General features: G+C 45.7%; 1 protein-coding gene across 1 annotated transcript in view; it reads right to left on the bottom strand.

Annotated features, from left to right (window-relative positions):
* Positions 1-22,335, bottom strand: part of LOC121556629 (FRAS1-related extracellular matrix protein 2-like) — a gene marked incomplete at its 5' end in the record, with an annotated part of 146,481 nt that overhangs the window by 111,291 nt on the left and 12,855 nt on the right. Inside the window, one exon of the mRNA XM_045216882.1 lies at positions 6,696-6,926. Within this exon, the coding sequence (XP_045072817.1) occupies positions 6,696-6,926 (231 nt within the window). The remainder of the gene's footprint in view (positions 1-6,695; positions 6,927-22,335) is intronic.

Raw genomic sequence — 22,335 nt, 5'->3', positions numbered from 1 at the left:
ATGCTATTCCATCTAATGCTATTCCATCTAATGCTACTCCATTTAACGCTATTCCATCTAATGCTATTTAATGCTATTCCATCTAATGCTATTCCATCTAATGCTATTCCATCTAATGCTATTCCATCTAATGCTATTCCATCTAATGCTATTCCATCTAATTCTATTCCATCTAATGCTATTCCATCTAATGCTATTCCATCTAATGCTATTCCATCTAATGCTATTCCATCTAATGCTATTCCTCCCTTTATGTCCATCTCTCCCTTCCTGATTCACTTGAAGAAACAGCAACCTAAAAACCTACTCCTAAACACACTAGGGTCATCCTCCACCGGCTGAGTTAGAAAAACATCCCCTCATCGTCTCTTTAATTATTAATGTGTATGTATGTGTGTGTGTGTGTGTGTGTGTGTGTGTGTGTGGACTAAGAGCTTTAGGGCAGGAGGCTTCACACAGATTAAACTTCACACACATTAAACCACTAACTGGGTTCTTTCAGTGAGTCATCTAGACATTTTGGGGGGTTTTGGGGCTGTGGTACATCACATAATTACAGTAGAAAATGGATCAAGCCCCAACCACATTTGTAGCCATGACCCAAGACAAGCATAAAGTAGTGGGTGATGTGAATGTTCTCACACTAACTGTGAAGAAAGTAGCACTGAACAGATAAGAGACCATCCTCGGTAGATATTCGTGGTGGTTGAAAAGTTTCCTCAACATTATAGGGAGCAGTGGTAAACTAACAATACTGACCTGACATACGATTGACTTTAGAAGAAACAAGACTGATCTGACATTGGTTTCCTTTAGAAGAAACAAGACTGATCTGACATAGGGTTGACTTTAGAAGAAACAAGACGGAACTGACATAGGGTTGACTTTAGAAGAAATAAGACTGATCTGACATAGGGTTGACTTTAGAAGAAACAAGACGGAACTGACATAGGGTTGACTTTAGAAGAAACAAGACTGATCTGAGTCTTATACACTGACAACACAGAGAGAGGCTAGCTACTGATAACAGGGGTCGTTCATGTCATTAGCAAAATAAGCTCAACTGATGTCCTCAACGTTAGAGCTAAAGGCTGAGCTTGAAAACAAAGCTATAACACAAAGAGTGTCTCTGTGTGTGTGTGTGTGTGTGTGTGTGCACGAGTGTGTGCGAGTGTGAGTCCTCGCAATTAAGAGAAACATCACTAGGCAGACAGTGACTAGCCTCTGGAGAGCGTAGCTAAAGGCTAACCCACAGACAGTGACTAGCCTCTGGAGAGCGTAGCTAAAGGCTAACCCACAGACAGTGACTAGCCTCTGGAGAGCGTAGCTAAAGGCTAACCCACAGACAGTGACTAGCCTCTGGAGAGCGTAGCTAAAGGCTAACCCACAGACATCCTCATGCAGATCTCATGGTTATAGAAAGTAGTTCTGTTTTTTTGGTATTTATAGTGCACATGGATTCTGAATTCTTGTCGATATTCTGTCTGTTTTATGTTTACTGTGGCAGCACCATTTCACCTAATCAAATTCTGTGTATTTGTAAATGTACTTGGCGAATAAAGGTGATTCTGATTCTAATAAAGTGACTACAGTGTCCTCGGTCACGATTAAGGAAAACAAGACAAACTAGCCTGACCTAACCTCTAGGGAAGGTAGCTGGGCTAACACACAAACTAGCCTGATCTAACCTCTAGGGAAGGTAGCTGGGCTAACACACAAACTAGCCTGATCTAACCTCTAGGGAAGATAGCTGGGCTAACACACAAACTAGCCTGACCTAACCTCTAGGGAAGGTAGCTGGGCTAACACACAAACTTGCCTGATCTAACTTATAGGGAAGGTAGCTGGGCTAACTAACACACAAACTAGCCTGATCTAACCTCTAGGGAAGGTAGCTGGGCTAACACACAAACTAGCCTGATCTAACCTATAGGGAATGTACCTGAAGGCTAACACACAAACTAACCTGACCTAACTTATAGGGAAGGTAGCTGGGCTAACTAACACACAAATTAGACTGATCTAACCTCTAGGGAAGGTAGCTGAAGGCTGACACACAAAGACATATGTAGTCCCCATCATTGCCTAAGTTATGCAAAGCTAATACAGCATGCCCATACCTCATCCCTTTAGAGAGGGAGTAAGGATGAAGATAGCTCCTAGCAATTAAGGAAAAATATCCCTAGACTCTCGAGAGCGAAGTTAAAAGCAGACAGACGGACAAAGATAGTCGTCATTTTAACTGAATGAAGGTTTATGTGAGGGTTATGGTGCTGTGGTCCTCTGTAGCTCAGCTGGTAGAGCACGGCACTTGTTAACGCCAAGGTAGTGGGTTCGATCCCCGGGACCACCCATACACAAAAAAATGTATGCACGCATGACTGTAAGTCGCTTTGGATAAAAGCGTCTGCTAAATGGCTTATTATTAATATAATTATGCCCGTCTACCGTGGGACTCCGGTTGGAGAGTAAATGGAGGAAAAGATGCAGTTTATCAGTCTTTATGTATTCAGAGGAGATAGGCTATACAGGGCATTGGGGATAGCCTATACAGGGCATTGAACATGTCACTGAGATGGGATTGTATTACAAGTCTTGATGTCTTGAACAGTGACTTGACTCAGTAACCAGCTGGTTGGTTATGTGAGATAGGTAACAGGTAAGTATGGTTCGTATTCAATGACGCATATACTGGTGGTTGCTGTTGTGAGAGTTGTCGGCATGCTCAATTCATCAACTCCGTCTGGGTGAAGGACCCGGATTGAAAGGAGGCACCATCAATGGCTGCCCGTATAAAAACCTGGCCATAGTGATATATAGAAGGCACAACTTCCACGAGTGCCCTCCGTCCTTACGTGACCATAGAGTTGGGTAGAGGGCACACCTGCCACAAATGCCCTATCCCAACTCAACTCCACCGATCAGGGAATTCTGTACAGTCGTTAGCCTAAGTTATGCAAGGTTAATACAGCGTGCCATACGCTTTAGAAGGATTAGTTATGCAAGGTTAATACAGCGTGCCATACCCTTTAGAAGGATTAGTTATGCAAGGTTAATACAGCGTGCCATACCCATTAGAAGGACTAGTTATGCAAGGTTAATACAGCATGCCATACCCTTTAGAAGGACTAGTTATGCAAGGTTAATACAGCGTGCCATACCCTTTAGAAGGACTAGTTATGCAAGGTTAATACAGCGTGCCATACCCTTTAGAAGGACTAGTTATGCAAGGTTAATACAGCGTGCCATACACTTTAGAAGGATTAGTTATGCAAGGTTAATACAGCGTGCCATACCCTTTAGAAGGATTAGTTATGCAAGGTTAATACAGCGTGCCATACCCTTTAGAAGGATTAGTTATGCAAGGTTAATACAGCGTGCCATACACTTTAGAAGGATTAGGAAATCCCATTATCTAGTGATCTAAGCTAGCATCCTCAGAAATAAGGGAAGCATCCCTACCCTCTGAAGGGATGTGGCTAAAAGCTAACCGACAGCGAGATAGAGGCAGTCCTGATCATTAGTGAAAGAATTGCTAGGCTTACATAGTGTTTTTTCAACTTTAGAGGGAGCAGGGCAACACACAAAGACCCCTCACAATTAGAGAGACCCCCAGAGAGGATAGCTAGCACACAGACACACAGAGACAGCCCTCATCTTTAGAGTACAGCTAGGTTAATATAGCATGCCCTAAGGTTTAGACAGACTAGACCAGAGAGACAAGCTAACATGTTAAGTGTCCTCACAATTAGGGGGAAATCAGGAAAACATCACTATATCAACCTAGCCTCCAGAGAGATTAGCTACATGCTAACAGGCGGAGACCCAAACAACAGAGAGGTTGTAGTTATCATTAGCGAAGCTAGAGCAGGGCGAACAACAGACACAGCCAGGGCTTCTCCGGGCCATTAGTTTAAGCAGAAACAGCAGCAAATCTCCCTCTCTTTTCTCTCCCTCTGTTTTTGCTCTCTCTCTCTCTCTTTGTCAAACTTTTTCCACCTCTCTCTTTCCCCTCTTCCTCTCTCTCTCTCTCTCTCTCTCTCTCTCGCTCTTTCTCTCCATCCCTCTTTCTTTCTCTCTCTCTCCGCTCTCTCTCTCTGTCATATTACAACAAACCAGGCCCTCTCCTCCATACAGAACATAATTAACCCACAGGGGAAGAGAAGAAAGAGAGAAGGGAGAGAGAGAGAGAGAGAAAGAAAGAGAGAGAGAGAGAGAGAGAGAGAGAGAGAGAGAGAGAGAGAGGATGGAGGATCGAGAGAGGGAGAGGATGGAGGATCGAGAGAGGGAGGATGAGGATAGAGAGAGAGAGATATTGAATAGAAAGAGAGAGAGGGAGAGGATGGAGGATAGAGAGAGAGGATGAATAGAGAGAGAGAGAGAGAGAGAGAGAGAGAGAGAGAGAGAGAGAGGGATGGAGGATCGAGAGAGGGAGAGGATCGAGGATCGAGAGAGGGAGAGGATGAGGATAGAGAGAGAGAGATATTGAATAGAAAGAGAGAGAGGGAGAGGATGGAGGATAGAGAGATAGGATGAATAGAGAGAGAGAGAGAGAGAGAGAGAGAGAGAGAGAGAGAGAGAGAGAGAGAGAGAGAGAGAGAGAGAGAGAGAGAGAGAGAGAGAGAGAGAGAGAGAGAGAGAGAGAGAGAGAGAGGATGGAGGATCGAGAGAGGGAGAGGATGGAGGATCGAGAGAGGGAGAGGATGAGGATAGAGAGAGAGAGATATTGAATAGAAAGAGAGAGAGGGAGAGGATGGAGGATAGAGAGAGAGGATGAAGAGAGAGAGAGAGAGAGAGAGAGAGAGAGAGAGAGAGAGAGAGAGAGAGAGAGAGAGAGAGAGAGAGAGAGGATGGAGGATCGAGAGAGGGAGAGGATGAGGATAGAGAGAGAGAGATATTGAATAGAAAGAGAGAGAGGGAGAGGATGGAGGATAGAGAGAGAGGATGAATAGAGAGAGAGAGAGAGAGAGAGAGAGAGAGAGAGAGAGAGAGAGAGAGAGAGAGAGGATGGAGGATCGAGAGAGGGAGAGGATGGAGGATAGAGAGAGGGAGAGGATGAGGATAGAGAGAGAGAGATATTGAATAGAAAGCGAGAGAGAGAGGGAGAGGATGGAGGATAGAGAGAGCTAGAGAGAGATACAAAAAGAGAGGAAGAAAATAGAAAGAGAGAGAGATAATGAAACAGAGGAGGACTGTGCATCATTCTAATGGGAATCCCGGTGCTTTTTGCTGCACGTTTATAATTATCTAAATATACACAGGAGAGTCAGGGAATTGACAATAAAAATACACAACACAGCTAACTAAAAATACCAAAGTTTCTCTCTAGCTGTGAGAGTAAATTGGCTCATTAATTTGAACTGTTTGGTAGTCTAGGTAGGTTCCTGAACCATAGCAGGATAACAGGGTTGACTGTGTTGGCTCCTGAACCATAGCAGGATAACAGGGTTGACTGGGTAGGCTCCTGAACCATAGCAGGATAACAGGGTTGACTGTGTTGGCTCCTGAACCATAGCAGGATAACAGGGTTGACTGTGTTGGCTCCTGAACCATAGCAGGATAACAGGGTTGACTGTGTTGGCTCCTGAACCATAGCAGGATAACAGGGTTGACTGGGTAGGCTCCTGAACCATAGCAGGATAACAGGGTTGACTGTAGGGTTCTGAACCATAGCAGGATAACAGGGTTGACTGTGTTGGCTCCTGAACCATAGCAGGATAACAGGGTTGACTGTGTTGGCTCCTGAACCATAGCAGGATAACAGGGTTGACTGTGTTGGCTCCTGAACCATAGCAGGATAACAGGGTTGACTGTGTTGGCTCCTGAACCATAGCAGGATAACAGGGTTGACTGTGTTGGCTCCTGAACCATAGCAGGATAACAGGGTTGACTGTGTTGGCTCCTGAACCATAGCAGGATAACAGGGTTGACTGTGTTGGCTCCTGAACCATAGCAGGATAACAGGGTTGACTGTGTTGGCTCCTGAACCATAGCAGGATAACAGGGTTGACTGGATAGACTCCTGAACCATAGCAGGATAACAGGGTTGACTGGATAGACTCCTGAACCATAGCAGGATAACAGGGTTGACTGGGAAGGCTCCTGAACCATAGCAGGATAACAGGGTTGACTGTGTTGGCTCCTGAACCATAGCAGGATAACAGGGTTGACTGGATAGACTCCTGTACTGTAATGTTACCTACAGGCTACAGCACCTTCATTACCCAAAACCAACTAGACTGAACAAGAAAGTGAGAGGTGAAAATAATGACAGATTGTTATTTAAACTAGTTGATGTTTTCCTTAAATGCAATAATGCTTTGGTAGCTTGATACAGAGAGATATATAGAGAGAGATATATACATACAGTACTAGGCTATACATCCTATACTATACATACTATATGATACTATATTATATATTATACATACTACATACAACAGCAGTGCCAGTGTACCAGTGGTGGCTGGTGGGCGGAGATCTTGGAGGACAGGCTCATTGTAATGGCTGGAATTGAATCAGTGGAACGGTAGCAGTAGCGGGAGCAGGGAACTCTAGTGCTTCCATGACTGGTCAAAGTGCTTTCAGAGTAGGAGTGCTGATCTGGGATCAGGTCTCCACTCTCTCATTATGATTATCCATTAAGATGTACGAAATTGGCTAAACTGATCTTAGATCAGCGGGTGTGTACTAACCGTCGGAAGGGTCCAGTATTTCCACCGTGGCGGTGGCAGGGAACTCCAGTGCTCCCATAACGGGTTCAGACAGAAGGATCTGGAAGGTTTCAGACTGTTCAAAGATCCCATCGGCCAGGATCCCAACACGCCATGTGGCCCGCGTCTGGCCAGGGTTAAACTGCACCTGCCTCTGGGAGCGACACTTAAAGTCCCGGTCCTTCTCAGCACTGCCGTCCTGGGTACCAATACCTGGGGGGAGGGGTGGAGGGAGGGAGAGAGGGGAGGAGAGAGGGGAGGGGAGGGAGAGAGGGGAGGGAGAGAGGGGAGAGAGAGAGGGAGGGAGAGAGGGGAGGGAGAGAGGGGAGGGAGAGAGGGGAGAGAGATGGGGGAGGGAGAGAGGGAAGGGAGAGAGGGGAGAGAGAGAGGGGAGGGAGAGAGGGGAGGGAGAGAGGGGAGGGAGAGAGGGGAGGGAGAGAGGGGAGAGAGAGAGGGGAGAGAGATGGGGGAGGGAGAGAGGGGAGAGAGAGAGGGGAGAGAGATGGGGGAGGGAGAGAGGGGAGTGAAAACGTAGTGAGGATGAGATAAGGACATTTTTAAAAAAGGAAGATAGAGAGATATGATGGGTATATGGAATCAAACGGGAGATAGAGAGATATGATGGGTATATGGAATCAAACGGGAGATAGAGAGATATGATGGGTATATGGAATCAAACGGGAGATAGAGAGATATGATGGGTATATGGAATCAAACGGGAGATAGAGAGATATGATGGGTATATGGAATCAAACGGGAGATAGAGAGATATGATGGGTATATGGAATCAAACGGGAGATAGAGAGATATGATGGGTATATGGAATCAAACGGGAGATAGAGAGATATGATGGGTATATGGAATCAAACGGGAGATAGAGAGATATGATGGGTATATGGAATCAAACGGGAGATAGAGAGATATGATGGGTATATGGAATCAAACGGGAGATAGAGAGATATGATGGGTATATGGAATCAAACGGGAGATAGAGAGATATGATGGGTATATGGAATCAAACATTGCCAAAGCAAGTGAAATAGATTATAAACAAAAGTGAATAAAAAAATAACAAATGAACAGTCAGCTAAACTAAAGTAAACTCCAAAAGAATAAAGACATTTCAAATGTCATATTATGTCTATATACATTGTTGAAATGATGTGAAAATAGTTAAAGTACAAAATGAAAATAAATCAACATAAATATGGGTTGTATTTACAATGGTGTTTGTTCTTCACTGGTTGCCCTTTTCTTGTGGCAACAGGTCACAAATCTCGCTGCTGTGATGGCACACTGTGGTATTTCACTCAAAAGATATGGGAGTTTATCAATATTGGATTTGTTTTCGAATTCTTTGTGGGTCTGTGTAATCTGAGGGAAATATGTGTCTCTAATATGGTCATTCATTCGGCAGGAGGTTAGGAAGTGCAGCTCAGTTTCCACCTAATTTTGTGGACAGTGTGCACATAGCATGGATAAATCTAGAATCGGCTTCCTATTTTGCAACAAAGCCTCCTTCACTCATGCTGCCAAACATGCCCTCGTAAAACTGACTATCCTACCGATCCTTGACTTCGGCGATGTCATTTACAAAATAGCCTCCAACACTCTACTCAGCAAATTGGATGTAGTCTATCACAGTGCCATCCGTTTTGTCACCAAAGCCCCATAAACTACCCACCACTGTGACCTGTACACTCTTGTTGGCTGGTCCTCACTACATATTTGTCGCCAAACCCACTGGCTCCAGGTCATCTATAAATCACTGCTAGGCAAATCCCCGCCTTATCTTAGCTCATTGGTCACCATAGCAGCACCCACCCGTAGTCTGCGCTCCAGCAGGTATATCTCACTGGTCATTCCCAAAGCCAACACCTCCTTTGGCCGCCATTCCTTCCAGTTCTCTGCTGCCAATGACTGGAACGAACTGCAAAAATCTCTGAAGCTGGAGACTCTTATCTCCCTCACTAACTTTAAGCATCAGTTGTCAGAGCACCTTACCGATCACTGCACCTGTACACAGCCCACCCAACTACCTCATCCCCATATTGTTATTTATTTTGCTCATTTGCACCCCAGTATCTCTATTTGCACATCATCTCTTGCACATCTATCATTCCAGTGTTAATACTAAATTGTAATTATTTTGCACTATGGCCTATTTATTGCCTTACCTCCATAACTTGCTACATTTGCACACACTGTATATATATTTTCTGTTGTATTTTTGACTGTATGTTTTGTTTACCCCATATGTAACTCTGTGTTGTTGTTTTTTGTCGCACTGCTTTGCTTTATCTTGGCAAGGTCACAGTTGTGAATGAGAACTTGTTCTCAACTGGTGTACCTGGTTAAATAAAGGTGAAATAAATTAAATAAAATAGCCTACGGCGGCCTTCCTCAATAGCAAAGGCGATGCTCACTGAGTCTGTACATAGTCAAAGCTTTCCTTAAGTTTGGGTCAGTCACAGTGGTCAGTTATTCTGCCACTGTGTACTCTCTGTTTAGGGCCAAATAGCATTCTAGTTAGCTCTGTTTTTTTGTAAATTCTTTCCAATGTGTCAAGTAATTCTCTTTTTGTTTTCTCATGATTTGGTTGGGTCTAATTGTGTCTGTCTCTCTCTCTCTCTCTCAGAGCCACAGGGAAGTGAGGAGTGACTGCATGTCAAGCGTTCAAATAAATATATTCTACCTTTACAGAGACATATTAGCTAGCACTGCGTGTGTGTGTGTGTGTGTGTGTGTGTGTGTGTGTGTGTGTGTGTACATGCATGCACTAAAAGTATTTCTAGAGCTGTCATTTGTTTATTTTCTAACCCTTTCATACCTTTTCAAGACATGATACAGTGAATACACACAGATGGCACACATACAGTGCATTCGGAAAGTATTCAGACCCCTTGACATTTTCCACATTTTGTTACATTACAGCCTTTTCTAAAATTGATTAAATCATTCTCATCAATCTACACACAATACCCCATAATGACAAAGCAAAAACATTTGTTTTTTAAAAGTTTTTTTTTTGCAAGAATCGCTCACCATCCAACCTGACAGAGCCTGAGGGGATCTGCAGAGAAGAATGGGAGAAACTCCCCAAATACAGGTGTGCCAAGCTTGTAGCTTCATACCCAACAAGACTTGAGGCTGTAATCACTGCCAAAGGTGCTTCAACAAAGTACTGAGTAAATGGTCTGAATACTTATGTAAATGTAATTTTTCAGTTTTCTTATTTTTAATACATTTGCACAAATATTCTGAAAACCCGTTTCTGCTTTGTCATTATGGGGTATTGTGTGTAGATTGATGAGGGAAAAATGTGTTTAATCCATTTTAGAATAAGGCTGTAACATAACAAAATGTGGAAGAAGTCAAGGGATCTGAATACTTTCCCAATGCACTGTGTATACCATGTAGACCAAACACATACAGTGGGGAAAAAAAGTATTTAGTCAGCCACCAATTGTGCAAGTTCTCCCACTTAAAAAGATGAGAGAGGCCTGTAATTTTCATCATAGGTACACGTCAACTATGACAGACAAAATGAGATTTTTTTTCTCCCGAAAATCACATTGTAGGATTTTTAATGAATTTATTTGCAAATTATGGTGGAAAATAAGTATTTGGTCAATAACAAAAGTTTCTCAATACTTTGTTATATACCCTTTGTTGGCAATGACACAGGTCAAACATTTTCTGTAAGTCATCACAAGGTTTTCACACACTGTTGCTGGTATTTTGGCCCATTCCTCCATGCAGATCTCCTCTAGAGCAGTGATGTTTTGGGGCTGTCGCTGGGCAACACGGACTTTCAACTCCCTCCAAAGATTTTCTATGGGGGGTTGAGATCTGGAGACTGGCTAGGCCACTCCAGGACCTTGAAATGCTTCTTACGAAGCCACTCCTTCGTTGCCCGGGCGGTGTGTTTGGGATCATTGTCATGCTGAAAGACCCAGCCACGTTTCATCTTCAATGCCCTTGCTGATGGAAGGAGGTTTTCACTCAAAATCTCACGATACATGGCCCCATTCATTCTTTCCTTTACACGGATCAGTCGTCCTGGTCCCTTTGCAGAAAAACAGCCCCAAAGCATGATGTTTCCACCCCCATGCTTCACAGTAGGTATGGTGTTCTTGGGATGCAACTCAGCATTCTTTGTCCTCCAAACACGACAAGTTGAGTTTTTACCAAAATGTTCTATTTTGGTTTCATCTGACCATATGACATTCTCCCAATTCTCTTCTGGATCATCCAAATGCACTCTAGAAAACTTCAGACGGGCCTGGACATGTACTGGCTTAAGCAGAGGGACACGTCTGGCACTGCAGAATTTGAGTCCCTGGCGGCGTAGTGTGTTACTGATGGTAGGCTTTGTTACTTTGGTCCCAGCTCTCTGCAGGTCATTCACTAGGTCCCCCCGTGTGGTTCTGGGATTTTTGCTCACCGTTCTTGTGATCATTTTGACCCCACGGGGTGAGATCTTGCGTGGAGCCCTAGATCGAGGGAGATTATCAGTGGTCTTGTATGTCTTCCATTTCCTAATAATTGCTCCCACAGTTGATTTCTTCAAACCAAGCTGCTTACCTATTGCAGATTCAGTCTTCCCAGCCTGGTGCAGGTCTACAATTTTGTTTCTGGTGTCCTTTGACAGCTCTTTGGTCTTGGCCATAGTGGAGTTTGGAGTGTGACTGTTTGAGGTTGTGGACAGGTGTCTTTTATACTGATAACAAGTTCAAACAGGTGCCATTAATACAGGTAATGAGTGGAGGACAGAGGAGCCTCTTAAAGAAGAAGTTACAGGTCTGTGAGAGCCAGAAATCTTGCTTGTTTGTAGGTGACCAAATACTTATTTTCCACCATAATTTGCAAATAAATTCATTAAAAATCCTACAATGTGATTTTCTGGATTTCTTTTTCTCAATTTGTCTGTCATAGTTGACGTGTACCTATGATGAAAATTACAGGCCTCTCTCATCTTTTTAAGTGAGAGAACTTGCACAATTGGTGGCTGACTAAATACTTTTTTCCCCCACTGTAACAGGCAAACTCAGCAAGAGGCGCTGGAGCGTATGCAAACATATACAGTTGGAAGTTTACATACACCTTAGCCAAATACATTTAAACTCAGTTTTTCACAATTTCTAACATTTAATCCTAGTAAAAATTCCCTGTCTTAGGTCAGTTAGGATCACCACCTTAGTTTAAGAATGTGAAATGTCAGAATAATAGTAGAGAGAATGATTTATTTCAGCTTTTATTTCTTTCATCACATTCCCAGTGGGTCAGAAGTTTAAATACGCTCAATTAGTATTTGGTAGCATTTCCTTTAAATTGTTTAACTTGGGTCAAACGTTTCGGGTAGCCTTCCACAATAAGTTGAGTGAATTTTGGCCCATTCCTCCTGACAGAGCTGGTGTAACTGTCACGATCGTCGGTAAGAGATGAGGACCAAGGCGCAGCGTTGCAGACGAACATACTCTTTATTTATGATACACGATCAAAAAACAACACAACGATAACGTGACAGTCAATGGTCAAACACGAACAAACACGAACAAGATACCACAACCACTGTGGGCAAACAGCCTGTTTAAATGTGGTTCCCAATCAGAGACAACCAGCCACAGCTGACACTCGTTGCCTCTGATTGAGAACCACACTGGCCAACATAGAAATGGAATACATAGATCTACACACCCTGGCTCAACATAACAGTGTCCCCAGAGCCAGGGCGTGACAGTACCCCCCCCTAAAGGTGCGGACTCCGACCGCGCCAACTAAATACCACAGGGGAGGGACCGGGTGGGCACTCCGCCTTGGCGGCGGATCCGGCCCAGGCCTGATCCCCACTCCTCTCCAACCCCCCCAAAGTACCCCTGGTCCGGTCTGGCCCCGCTGGCCGGAGCTGGACTGCACACTGATGGAGCGGATTGCTCTAGCTCCGGCGTAACGCATCTGACCGGTGCCGGACCAGGCACCAGTGGAACAGGCACGGGCCGTGCCGGACTGACGACGCCCACCACTGGCTTGGTGTGGAGAACAGGCACGGGCCGTGCTGGACTGGCGACGCACACCACTGGCTTGGTGTGAGGAGCAGGAGCGGGCCGAACCGGGCTGGCGACGCGCACCATTGGCTTGGTGCGGGAAGCAGGAGCGGACCGGACGCGCTGCGACGATGCGCACCCCTGGCTTGAGTGCGTGGAGCAGGAACGGACCGGACCGGGCTGACGATGCGCACCCCTGGCTTAGTGCGTGGAGCAGCAACGGGCCGGACCGGGCTGACGATACGCACCCCTGGTTTGGTGCGTGGAGCAGGAACGGGCTGGACCGGGCTGACGACTCGCACCCCTGGCTTGGTGCGAGTGGCAGGAACAGGCCGGACCGGGCTGGCGACACGCACCATAGCCTTGGTGCGGGGAGCAGGAACAGGCCGGGCCGGGCTGGCGAAGCGCACCATAGGCTTGGTGCGAGGAGCAGGAACAGGCCGGGCCGAGCTGGCGACGCGCACCGTAGGCTTGGTGCGAGGGGCAGGAGCAGGCCGGGCCGGGCTGGTGACGCGCACCGTAGGCTTGGTGCGAGGGGCAGGAGCAGGCTGGGCCGGGCTGGCGACGCGCACCGTACACTTGGTGCGGGGAGCAGGAACAGACCGGACCGTACTGGGGACACACACCACTGGCCCTACACCGGGATCTGGAACGGGCCGGACCGGACTGGTAACACACCCCAGTACCTCTCGCCGTGCCTCTACACCTTCCATCCCCTCTTCGACCAGTGGCCCCCGTAACCTGGCGGCCTCCTCTGCCAACCCGCTGGGCCGCTCTATCGCCGGCCTCCTGCTGCCCCGACGTCGTGAGCCCCCCCCTAAAAATGTTCTGGGGGTCTCTCTTCCCCGTGGGCCAGGCCTCTATAGTTCTCGCCCAACTCTCGCTCTTCTGCTTCCAACTCCCGCCATTCAGCTCCTCATTTGGCTTGACCCAGTCGAAGCTCTTCCTCCACTGTTCCCAAGTCCACCCTCTCTGCTCCTCACTAGGCTTGACCCAGTCGAGGTTGCCACGGAGATCTGCTAGCGATTCCCCTGGCGATGGCTCCTGGACACGCTGCTTGGTCCAGTTTTGGTGGGATCTTCTGTCACGATCGTCAGTAAGAGATGAGGACCAAGGCGCAGCGTTGCAGACGAACATACTCTTTATTTATGATACACGATCAAAAAACAACAAAACGATAACGTGACAGTCAATGGTCAAACACGAACAAACACGAACAAGATCCCACAACCACTGTGGGCAAACAGCCTGTTTAAATGTGGTTCCCAATCAGAGACAACCAGCCACAGCTGACACTCGTTGCCTCTGATTGAGAACCACACTGGCCAACATAGAAATGGAATACATAGATCTACACGCTCAACATAACAGTGTCCCCAGAGCCAGGGCGTGACAGTAACTGAGTCAGGTTTGTAGGCCTCCTTGCTCTCACACGCATTTTCAGTTCTGCCCACAAATGTTCTATAGGATTGAGGTCAGGGCTTTGTGATGGCCACTCCAATACCTTGACTTTGTTGTCCTTAAACCATTTTGCCACTGTCTTGTTTTGTACGCTTTGTACAAAATAATAAAATGCAGGACGACAGGATATTTATAAACGTAGCTCTTTATTAACTAGCTATAACGTGCATGTCCATGTGTCTCTGGCCATGATCATCTTAGAATGACCTCACCACCTGGGTGGTCTTAACCAATCATTGCATAGTATGATGCATCCAATTACAATTCAGTATGGTGACACATATGAATATTACAGCCACAACTTTGGAAGTATGCTTGGGGTCATTGTCAATTTGGAAGACCCATTTGCGACCAAGCTTTAACTTCCTGACTAATGTCTTGAGATGTTGCTTCAATATATCCACATAATTTTCCTTCCTCATGATGCCATCTATTTTGTGAAGTGCACCAGTCCCTTCTGCAGCAAAGCACCCCCACAGCATGATGCTGCTTAACGGATGGAATGGTGTTCTTCGGCTTGCAAGCACCCCATTTTTCCTCCAAACGTAACGATGGTCATTATGGCCAAACAGTTATATTTTTGTTTCATTAGACCAGAGGACATTTCTCCAAAAAGTACGATCTTTGTCCCCATTTGCAGTTGCAAACCGTAGTCTGGCTTTTTTATGGCGGTTTTGGAGCAGTGGCTTCTTCCTTGCTGAGCGGCCTTTCAGGTTATGTCGATACAGTACGCATTTTACTGTGGATATAGATACTTTTGTACCTGTTTCCACCAGCATCTTCACAAGGTCCTTTGCTGTTGTTCTGGGATTGATTTGCACTTTTCATACCAAAGTACGTTCATCTCTAGGAGACAGAACGCGTCTCCTTCCTGAGCGGGATTTGACGGCTGCGTGGTCCCATGGTGTTTATACTTAAGTACTACTGTTTGTACAGATGAACGTACCTTCAGGTGTTTGGAAATTGCTCCCAAGGATGAACCAGACTTTTTTTTCTGAGGTCTTGGCTGATTTCTTTTGATTTTCCCATGATGTCAAGTAAAGAGGCACTGAGTTTGAAGGGAGGCCTTGAAATACATCCACAGGTACACCTCCAACTGACTCAAATGATGTCAATTAGCCTATCAGAAGCTTCTAAAGCCATTACATCATTTTCTGGAATTTTCCAAGCTGTTTAAAGACACAGTCAACTTAGTGTATGTAAACTTCTGACCCACTGGAATTGTGACACAGTGAATTATAAGTGAAATAATCTGTCTGTAAACAATTGTTGTAAAAAATGACTTGTCAAAACTATAGTTTGTTAACAAAAAATGTGCGTAGTGCTTGAAAAATGAGTATTAATGACTAAAACCTAAGTGTATGTAAACTTCCGACTTCAACTGTACATGCACGTACACTAGACTGACTTTTTCGCCCTAGCACTACAAACCTGATTCCATTAATCAGGTCATCATCTAACGTTTGATTAGTTGGTCCTCTAAGAGACACTAGAGTAGACTAGACCTGGAAGAATAGAGCTTTCACACGCCACTTTTCATACAATACATTTATACAAGCATTTATTTTCAACCTTGTGAGCATTCGTAGAAGTCTGATTGTATAGAACAGACCCTGGACATGGACAAGCTACAAAGACATCACCCTATAGAGAATACACTATCACAAGCTGTAGAAATAATAATATAATAATAATAAAATAAATCAACAATAATAATATATATATATAATATAATAATAATAACATTTGCCATTTAGCAGACGCATTTATCCAAAGCGACTTCCAGTCATGTGTGCATTTTTTAAAGTATGGGCACGGGAATACAACCCACTGAGTTACAGAGGACCACAGAGATATAGACTAGGATATCTCCCGAGTGGCGCAGTGGTCTAAGAGATCCTGGTTCGAATCCAGGCTCTGTCGTAGCCGGCCGTGAACGGGAGACCCATGGGGCGGCGCACAATTGGCCCAGCGTCGTCCAGGGTAAGGGAGGGAAAGGCCAGCAGGGATGTAGCTCAGTTGGTAGAGCATGGCGTTTGCAACGCCAGGGTTGTGGGTTCGATTCCCACGGGGGGTCAGTATGAAAAAAATAAAAATAATGTATGCACTCACTAACTGTAAGTCGCTCTGGATAAGAGCGTCTGCTAAATGACTAAAATGTAATGTAATGTAACCCTACACAGTATCAGAAGCTATTATTAAGAGAACTAGGGTTTTGTAGTTTAGGGAAGAATATTAGCTTTCACACCTAGTTCACCCTCACGTCCCCTCCACGCGCCGCATGGAAGGAGAGAATAAAATAAATGAATGAACAGAAAATGGAACAGAAAAAAAAAAGAAAGCGCTTCAAATAAATAGGCCATGAGTTATGAAAGGAGAGAAACGGAAGAATGAGATTTCTTTCTATTCCATCTCGCTCTCCTTTTCCATTTCTCTCTCATTGTGGGGGGTCTCTTCCCACCGATAGCACGACTGGCGGAGGAGAGGAGAGGGGGCTGTGAGGGAGGAGGGTAAGTGAAAAGAAGAAAGGGTTCAGGTAAGGAGACTACACTCTTAAAAATAAAGGTACAAGTTGGAACCAAATTAGGTTTTTGAGAGCGATGCCATAGGGGAACCATTTTAGGTTTTCCGAGGAACCATAAATGGGATGGTTCTTTGAAAAACAGTACGAAAATCTAAAACCAGAAATGTTTCGGACTTTCAGGACCGGAATTGAATAGCCCTGCTGTAGCGTTTTAAGACTTACAGTATTTGCATATATCCCAGGGTTCACCAAGTGAGATCTTAAGTGAATATGTTTTCATTAAAATCTGATTCTTTAAGACAGTACAATACATATTTCATAAGGCCTTCTTTTGAGGGCCTAGTTTTACCTTAACACTAGTGTTATGTTTGATACCGGAGCTCAGAGGCGTTGAAATCACTAAGCAGCTAACTTCGAAGCAGTGTGCCGATGCATGTATCACTTTATCAGAAGTATGTCATCAATGACATCAGAAGCTTAGTTTAATCACATGCTTTTTCCAAACCATGTGTTGCAAAATGCGAGATCCCGCTAATTTTGCCGTAGATCTGGTGCGTTCTTTGATTCCAAGCTGCTTTCAAACACCAACCTCTACTGGACACCGTATTTACAAATACATATATAGGATTTTGCACATTTCAACTGAACGGTAGCTTAGCAGGTAGACAAGGATGACTATGGAACATTCAAAGACGTGAGGGTATGAGGTCGAATCCCGTTGAAGACACACTATTTTGAGTTTTAAATGTGAAACCACACTTTCTGCACGGTATTCAAATAATTAGATTTAGTATAGTATAAGCTTCTGTCTTAAGCATCCTAAATAATGCCATACATTTAATTTATGAACAATAGTAAACTAGTAAATAAATAAATAAATAAATAAAGAGTAAATCGTTTTTTAAAAAAGCATGACGGAAACCTGGTTATTACAGGCTACTGAAGCCAACGAGTTTGGATGAAAACAGTGGAGAGAAATTATTTTTTTTTATATCTGATAATCAAACGCTACTATTTATTGCTGACCAGCAGATGTCACTAATATGCATTGTGAACAGATAATGAAGCTCAGACTAATTAACCGTTTTTTTTTCCCGGCACAATTTGGTGAAAGCGCCAAAGCCTTCAGGAAGCCTCGGTTTCCCATCACTATCTAATAGAGTGTCCTGAAAACTCACAGTTTACAGTCCACATCAGGCCTGTAAGTCACATTGTGCTGGCTTGCAAAGTGATGTGTAATTCCTATTGGAATCCAGCCAGAGTGGGGATATCCAACATTTTGAATTGTTATTCAGCATGACTGCCAGGGTTGGGAAGATATGAGACTACCTTACACATTTAAACTTGAACAACCATTTCAGTAACTGTGTGCAATAAATCCAAGTAACAGATTATAATAGTTTTCAAAAAAATCAATGCTATTTATATTTGAGTAGCATGATATTAATTAATCAATCAACGTACATGAAAAAAACAGAGATATTGAAAGAAACAATAAAAAAAAAAAAAAATCTATTTGCAATAGAGCATGCTGGGAAATATGATAATGACGGGTGTGGTTTTGGTTAAACTCTGGTTATTAACACCAACAGTGGGGTTATTTTACACCACTGAGTGGTAATTAACTCTTTAGTGTTAATTTAACTTTTGAATCAACCCTAGAAATGTTATACTTAAGCAATAATGCATGAGGGGGTGTGGTATATGGCCAATATACCACGGCTAAGGGCTGTTCTTAGGCACGATGCAACGCGGATACAGCTGTTAGCCGTGGTATATTGGCAATATACCACAAACCCCTGAGGTGCCTTATTGCTATTATAAACTGGTTACCAACGTAATTAGAGCAGTAAAAATACATGTTTTGTCATACCTGTGGTATACCACGGCTGTCAGCCAATCAGTATTCAGGGCTCAAACCACCCAGTTTATAATGAAAAATCAACACTAGTTAACATTTGCTGTGTGCTTTGAACGGGACACATCTGCAGGCTTCCATACAGGCTTCCATACATTTCAAGAACCTTTCAGAACTCTGAAGAAATGTAAATGGCACGTCAAGAGGGAACAGGAGTAGAGGTTTGAGGGAACAGGAGTAGAGGGTTGAGGGAACAGGAGTAGAGGTTTGAGGGAACAGGAGTAGAGGGTAAAGGGAATAGGAGTAGAGGTTTGAGGGAACAGGAGTAGAGGGTTGAGGGTATAGGATTAGAGGTTTGAGGGAACAGGAGTAGAGGTTTGAGGGAACAGGAGTAGAGGTTTGAGGGAACAGGAGTAGAGGTTTGAGGGAACAGGAGTAGAGGGTTGAGGGAACAGGAGTAGAGGTTTGAGGGAACAGGAGTAGAGGTTTGAGGGAACAGGAGTAGAGGGTTGAGGGAATAGGAGTATAGGTTTGAGGGAACAGGAGTAGAGGTTTGAGGGAACAGGAGTAGAGGGTTGAGGGAATAGGAGTAGAGGTTTGAGGGAACAGGAGTAGAGGGTTGAGGGAATAGGAGTAGAGGTTTGAGGGAACAGGAGTAGAGGTTTGAGGGAACAGGAGTAGAGGTTTGAGGGAACAGGAGTAGAGGTTTGAGGGAACAGGAGTAGAGGTTTGAGGGAACAGGAGTAGAGGAATGAGGGGGCAGGAGTAGAGGTTTGAGGGAACAGGAGTAGAGGTTTGAGGGAACAGGAGTAGAGGTTTGAGGGAACAGGAGTAGAGGTTTGAGGGAACAGGAGTAGAGGAATGAGGGGGCAGGAGTAGAGGTTTGAGGGAACAGAAGTAGAGGTTTGAGGGAACAGGAGTAGAGGTTTGAGGGAACAGGAGTAGAGGTTTGAGGGAACAGGAGTAGAGGTTTGAGAGAACAGGAGTAGAGGTTTGAGGGAACAGGAGTAGAGGAATGAGGGGGCAGGAGTAGAGGTTTGAGGGAACAGGAGTAGAGGTTTGAGGGAACAGGAGTAGAGGTTTGAGGGAACAGGAGTAGAGGTTTGAGAGAACAGGAGTAGAGGTTTGAGGGAACAGGAGTAGAGGAATGAGGGGGCAGGAGTAGAGGTTTGAGGGAACAGGAGTAGAGGTTTGAGGGAACAGGAGTAGAGGTTTGAGGGAACAGGAGTAGAGGAATGAGGGGGCAGGAGTAGAGGTTTGAGGGAACAGGAGTAGTGATTGAGGGTACTAGGATGATTTAAGATACTCACCAAATATACGCAAACACGCAAAAACACATACGCAGATGTGCAAGAATAACTAACTCATGCACACACACGAAAAGTTACACAGTCCCTAAGGCTGCACCAGACCCCACACCGCGCTGAGAGTCTCTCTTTGAACTTCCAGTCAGTAAATAGGAGACTCTGATTCTGCCCTGTAGGACTGTTTACTGTTTACCTGAACAAGCTATCAATACCTCTACACACACACACGCGCACGCGCACACGCACGCACACACACTCACACACATACTCACACACACACACACACACACACACTTTGGAACTGCAGGCTATGAAGGTTGATAAAACTAGATTTCCTACTCACATTGGGCTCCCGAGCGGTCTAAGGCACTGCATCTCAGGGCTTGAGGCGTCACTACAGACCCCCTGGTTCGATTCCAGGCTGTATCACAACCGGCCGTGATTGGGAGTCCCATAGGGCGGTGCACAATTGGCCCAGCGTCATCCGGGTTTGGCCGGTGTAGGCCGTCATTGTAAATAAGAATTTGTTCTGAACTGACTTGCCTAGTTAAATAAAGGTAACCCCCCCCATACCCCCCTCCCCGCTAGGACAGAGAGGAAAGGTGTAGAAAGGGGAAGACAGGCGCTAGGACAGAGAGGAAAGGTGTAGACAGGGGAAGACAGGCGCTAGGACAGAGAGGAAAGGTGTAGACAGGGGAAGACAGGGGAAGACAGGCGCTAGGACAGAGAGGAAAGGTGTAGACAGGGGAAGACAGGGGAAGACAGGCACTAGGACAGAGAGGAAAGGTGTAGACAGGGGAAGACAGGGGAAGACAGGCGCTAGGACAGAGAGGAAAGGTGAAGACAGGGGAAGACAGGCGCTAGGACAGAGAGGAAAGGTGTAGACAGGTGAAGACAGGCGCTAGGACAGAGAGGAAAGGTGTAGACAGGGGAAGACAGGCGCTAGGACAGAGAGGAAAGGTGTAGACAGGGGAAGACAGGGGAAGACAGGCACTAGGACAGAGAGGAAAGGTGAAGACAGGTGAAGACAGGCGCTAGGACAGAGAGGAAAGGTGTAGACAGGGGAAGACAGGCATTAGGACAGAGAGGAAAGGTGTAGACAGGGGAAGACAGGGGAAGACAGGCGCTAGGACAGAGAGGAAAGGTGAAGACAGGTGAAGACAGGCGCTAGGACAGAGAGGAAAGGTGTAGACAGGGGAAGACAGGGGAAGACAGGCATTAGGGCAGAGAGGAAAGGTGTAGACAGGTGAAGACAGGCGTTAGGACAGAGAGGAAAGGTGTAGACAGGGGAAGACAGGCGCTAGGACAGAGAGGAAAGGTGTAGACAGGGGAAGACAGGGGAAGACAGGCGCTAGGACAGAGAGGAAAGGTGTAGACAGGGGAAGACAGGCGTTAGGACAGAGAGGAAAGGTGTAGACAGGGGAAGACAGGCGCTAGGACAGAGAGGAAAGGTGTAGACAGGTGAAGACAGGCGCTAGGACAGAGAGGAAAGGTGTAGACAGGGGAAGACGGGCGTTAGGACAGGGAGGAAAGGTGTAGACAGGGGAAGACAGGGGAAGACAGGCACTAGGACAGAGAGGAAAGGTGTAGACAGGGGAAGACAGGCGCTAGGACAGAGAGGAAAGGTGTAGACAGGGGAAGACAGGGGAAGACAGGCGTTAGGACAGAGAGGAAAGGTGTAGACAGGGGAAGACAGGCGCTAGGACAGAGAGGAAAGGTGTAGACAGGTGAAGACAGGCGCTAGGACAGAGAGGAAAGGTGTAGACAGGGGAAGACGGGCGTTAGGACAGGGAGGAAAGGTGTAGACAGGGGAAGACAGGGGAAGACAGGCACTAGGACAGAGAGGAAAGGTGAAGACAGGGGAAGACAGGCGCTAGGACAGAGAGGAAAGGTGTAGACAGGGGAAGACAGGGGAAGACAGGCGTTAGGACAGAGAGGAAAGGTGAAGACAGGGGAAGACAGGCGCTAGGACAGAGAGGAAAGGTGTAGACAAGTGAAGACAGGGGAAGACAGGCGTTAGGACAGGGAGGAAAGGTGAAGACAGGGGAAGACAGGCACTAGGACAGAGAGGAAAAGTGTAGACAGGGGAAGGCAGGGGAAGACAGGCGCTAGGACAGAGAGGAAAGGTGTAGACAGGTGAAGACAGGGGAAGACAGGCGCTAGGACAGGGAGGAAAGGTGTAGACAGGGGAAGACAGGCAGGCACTAGGACAGAGAGGAAAGTGTACAGGGGAAGACAGGGTGAAGACAGGCGCTAGGACAGAGAGGAAAGGTGTAGACAGGGGAAGACAGGGGAAGACAGGCACTAGGACAGAGAGGAAAGGTGACAGGGGAAGACAGGGGAAGACAGGCACTAGGACAGAGAGGAAAGGTGAAAACAGGTGAAGACAGGCGCTAGGACAGAGAGGAAAGGTGTAGACAGGGGA

The sequence above is a fragment of the Coregonus clupeaformis genome, unplaced genomic scaffold (assembly GCF_020615455.1).
Source record: "Coregonus clupeaformis isolate EN_2021a unplaced genomic scaffold, ASM2061545v1 scaf0838, whole genome shotgun sequence".
Classification (NCBI taxonomy): Eukaryota; Metazoa; Chordata; class Actinopteri; order Salmoniformes; family Salmonidae; genus Coregonus; species Coregonus clupeaformis.
The sequence above is the reverse complement of the archived record's forward strand: the minus strand, read 5'-3'. Positions and strand labels throughout refer to the sequence as shown.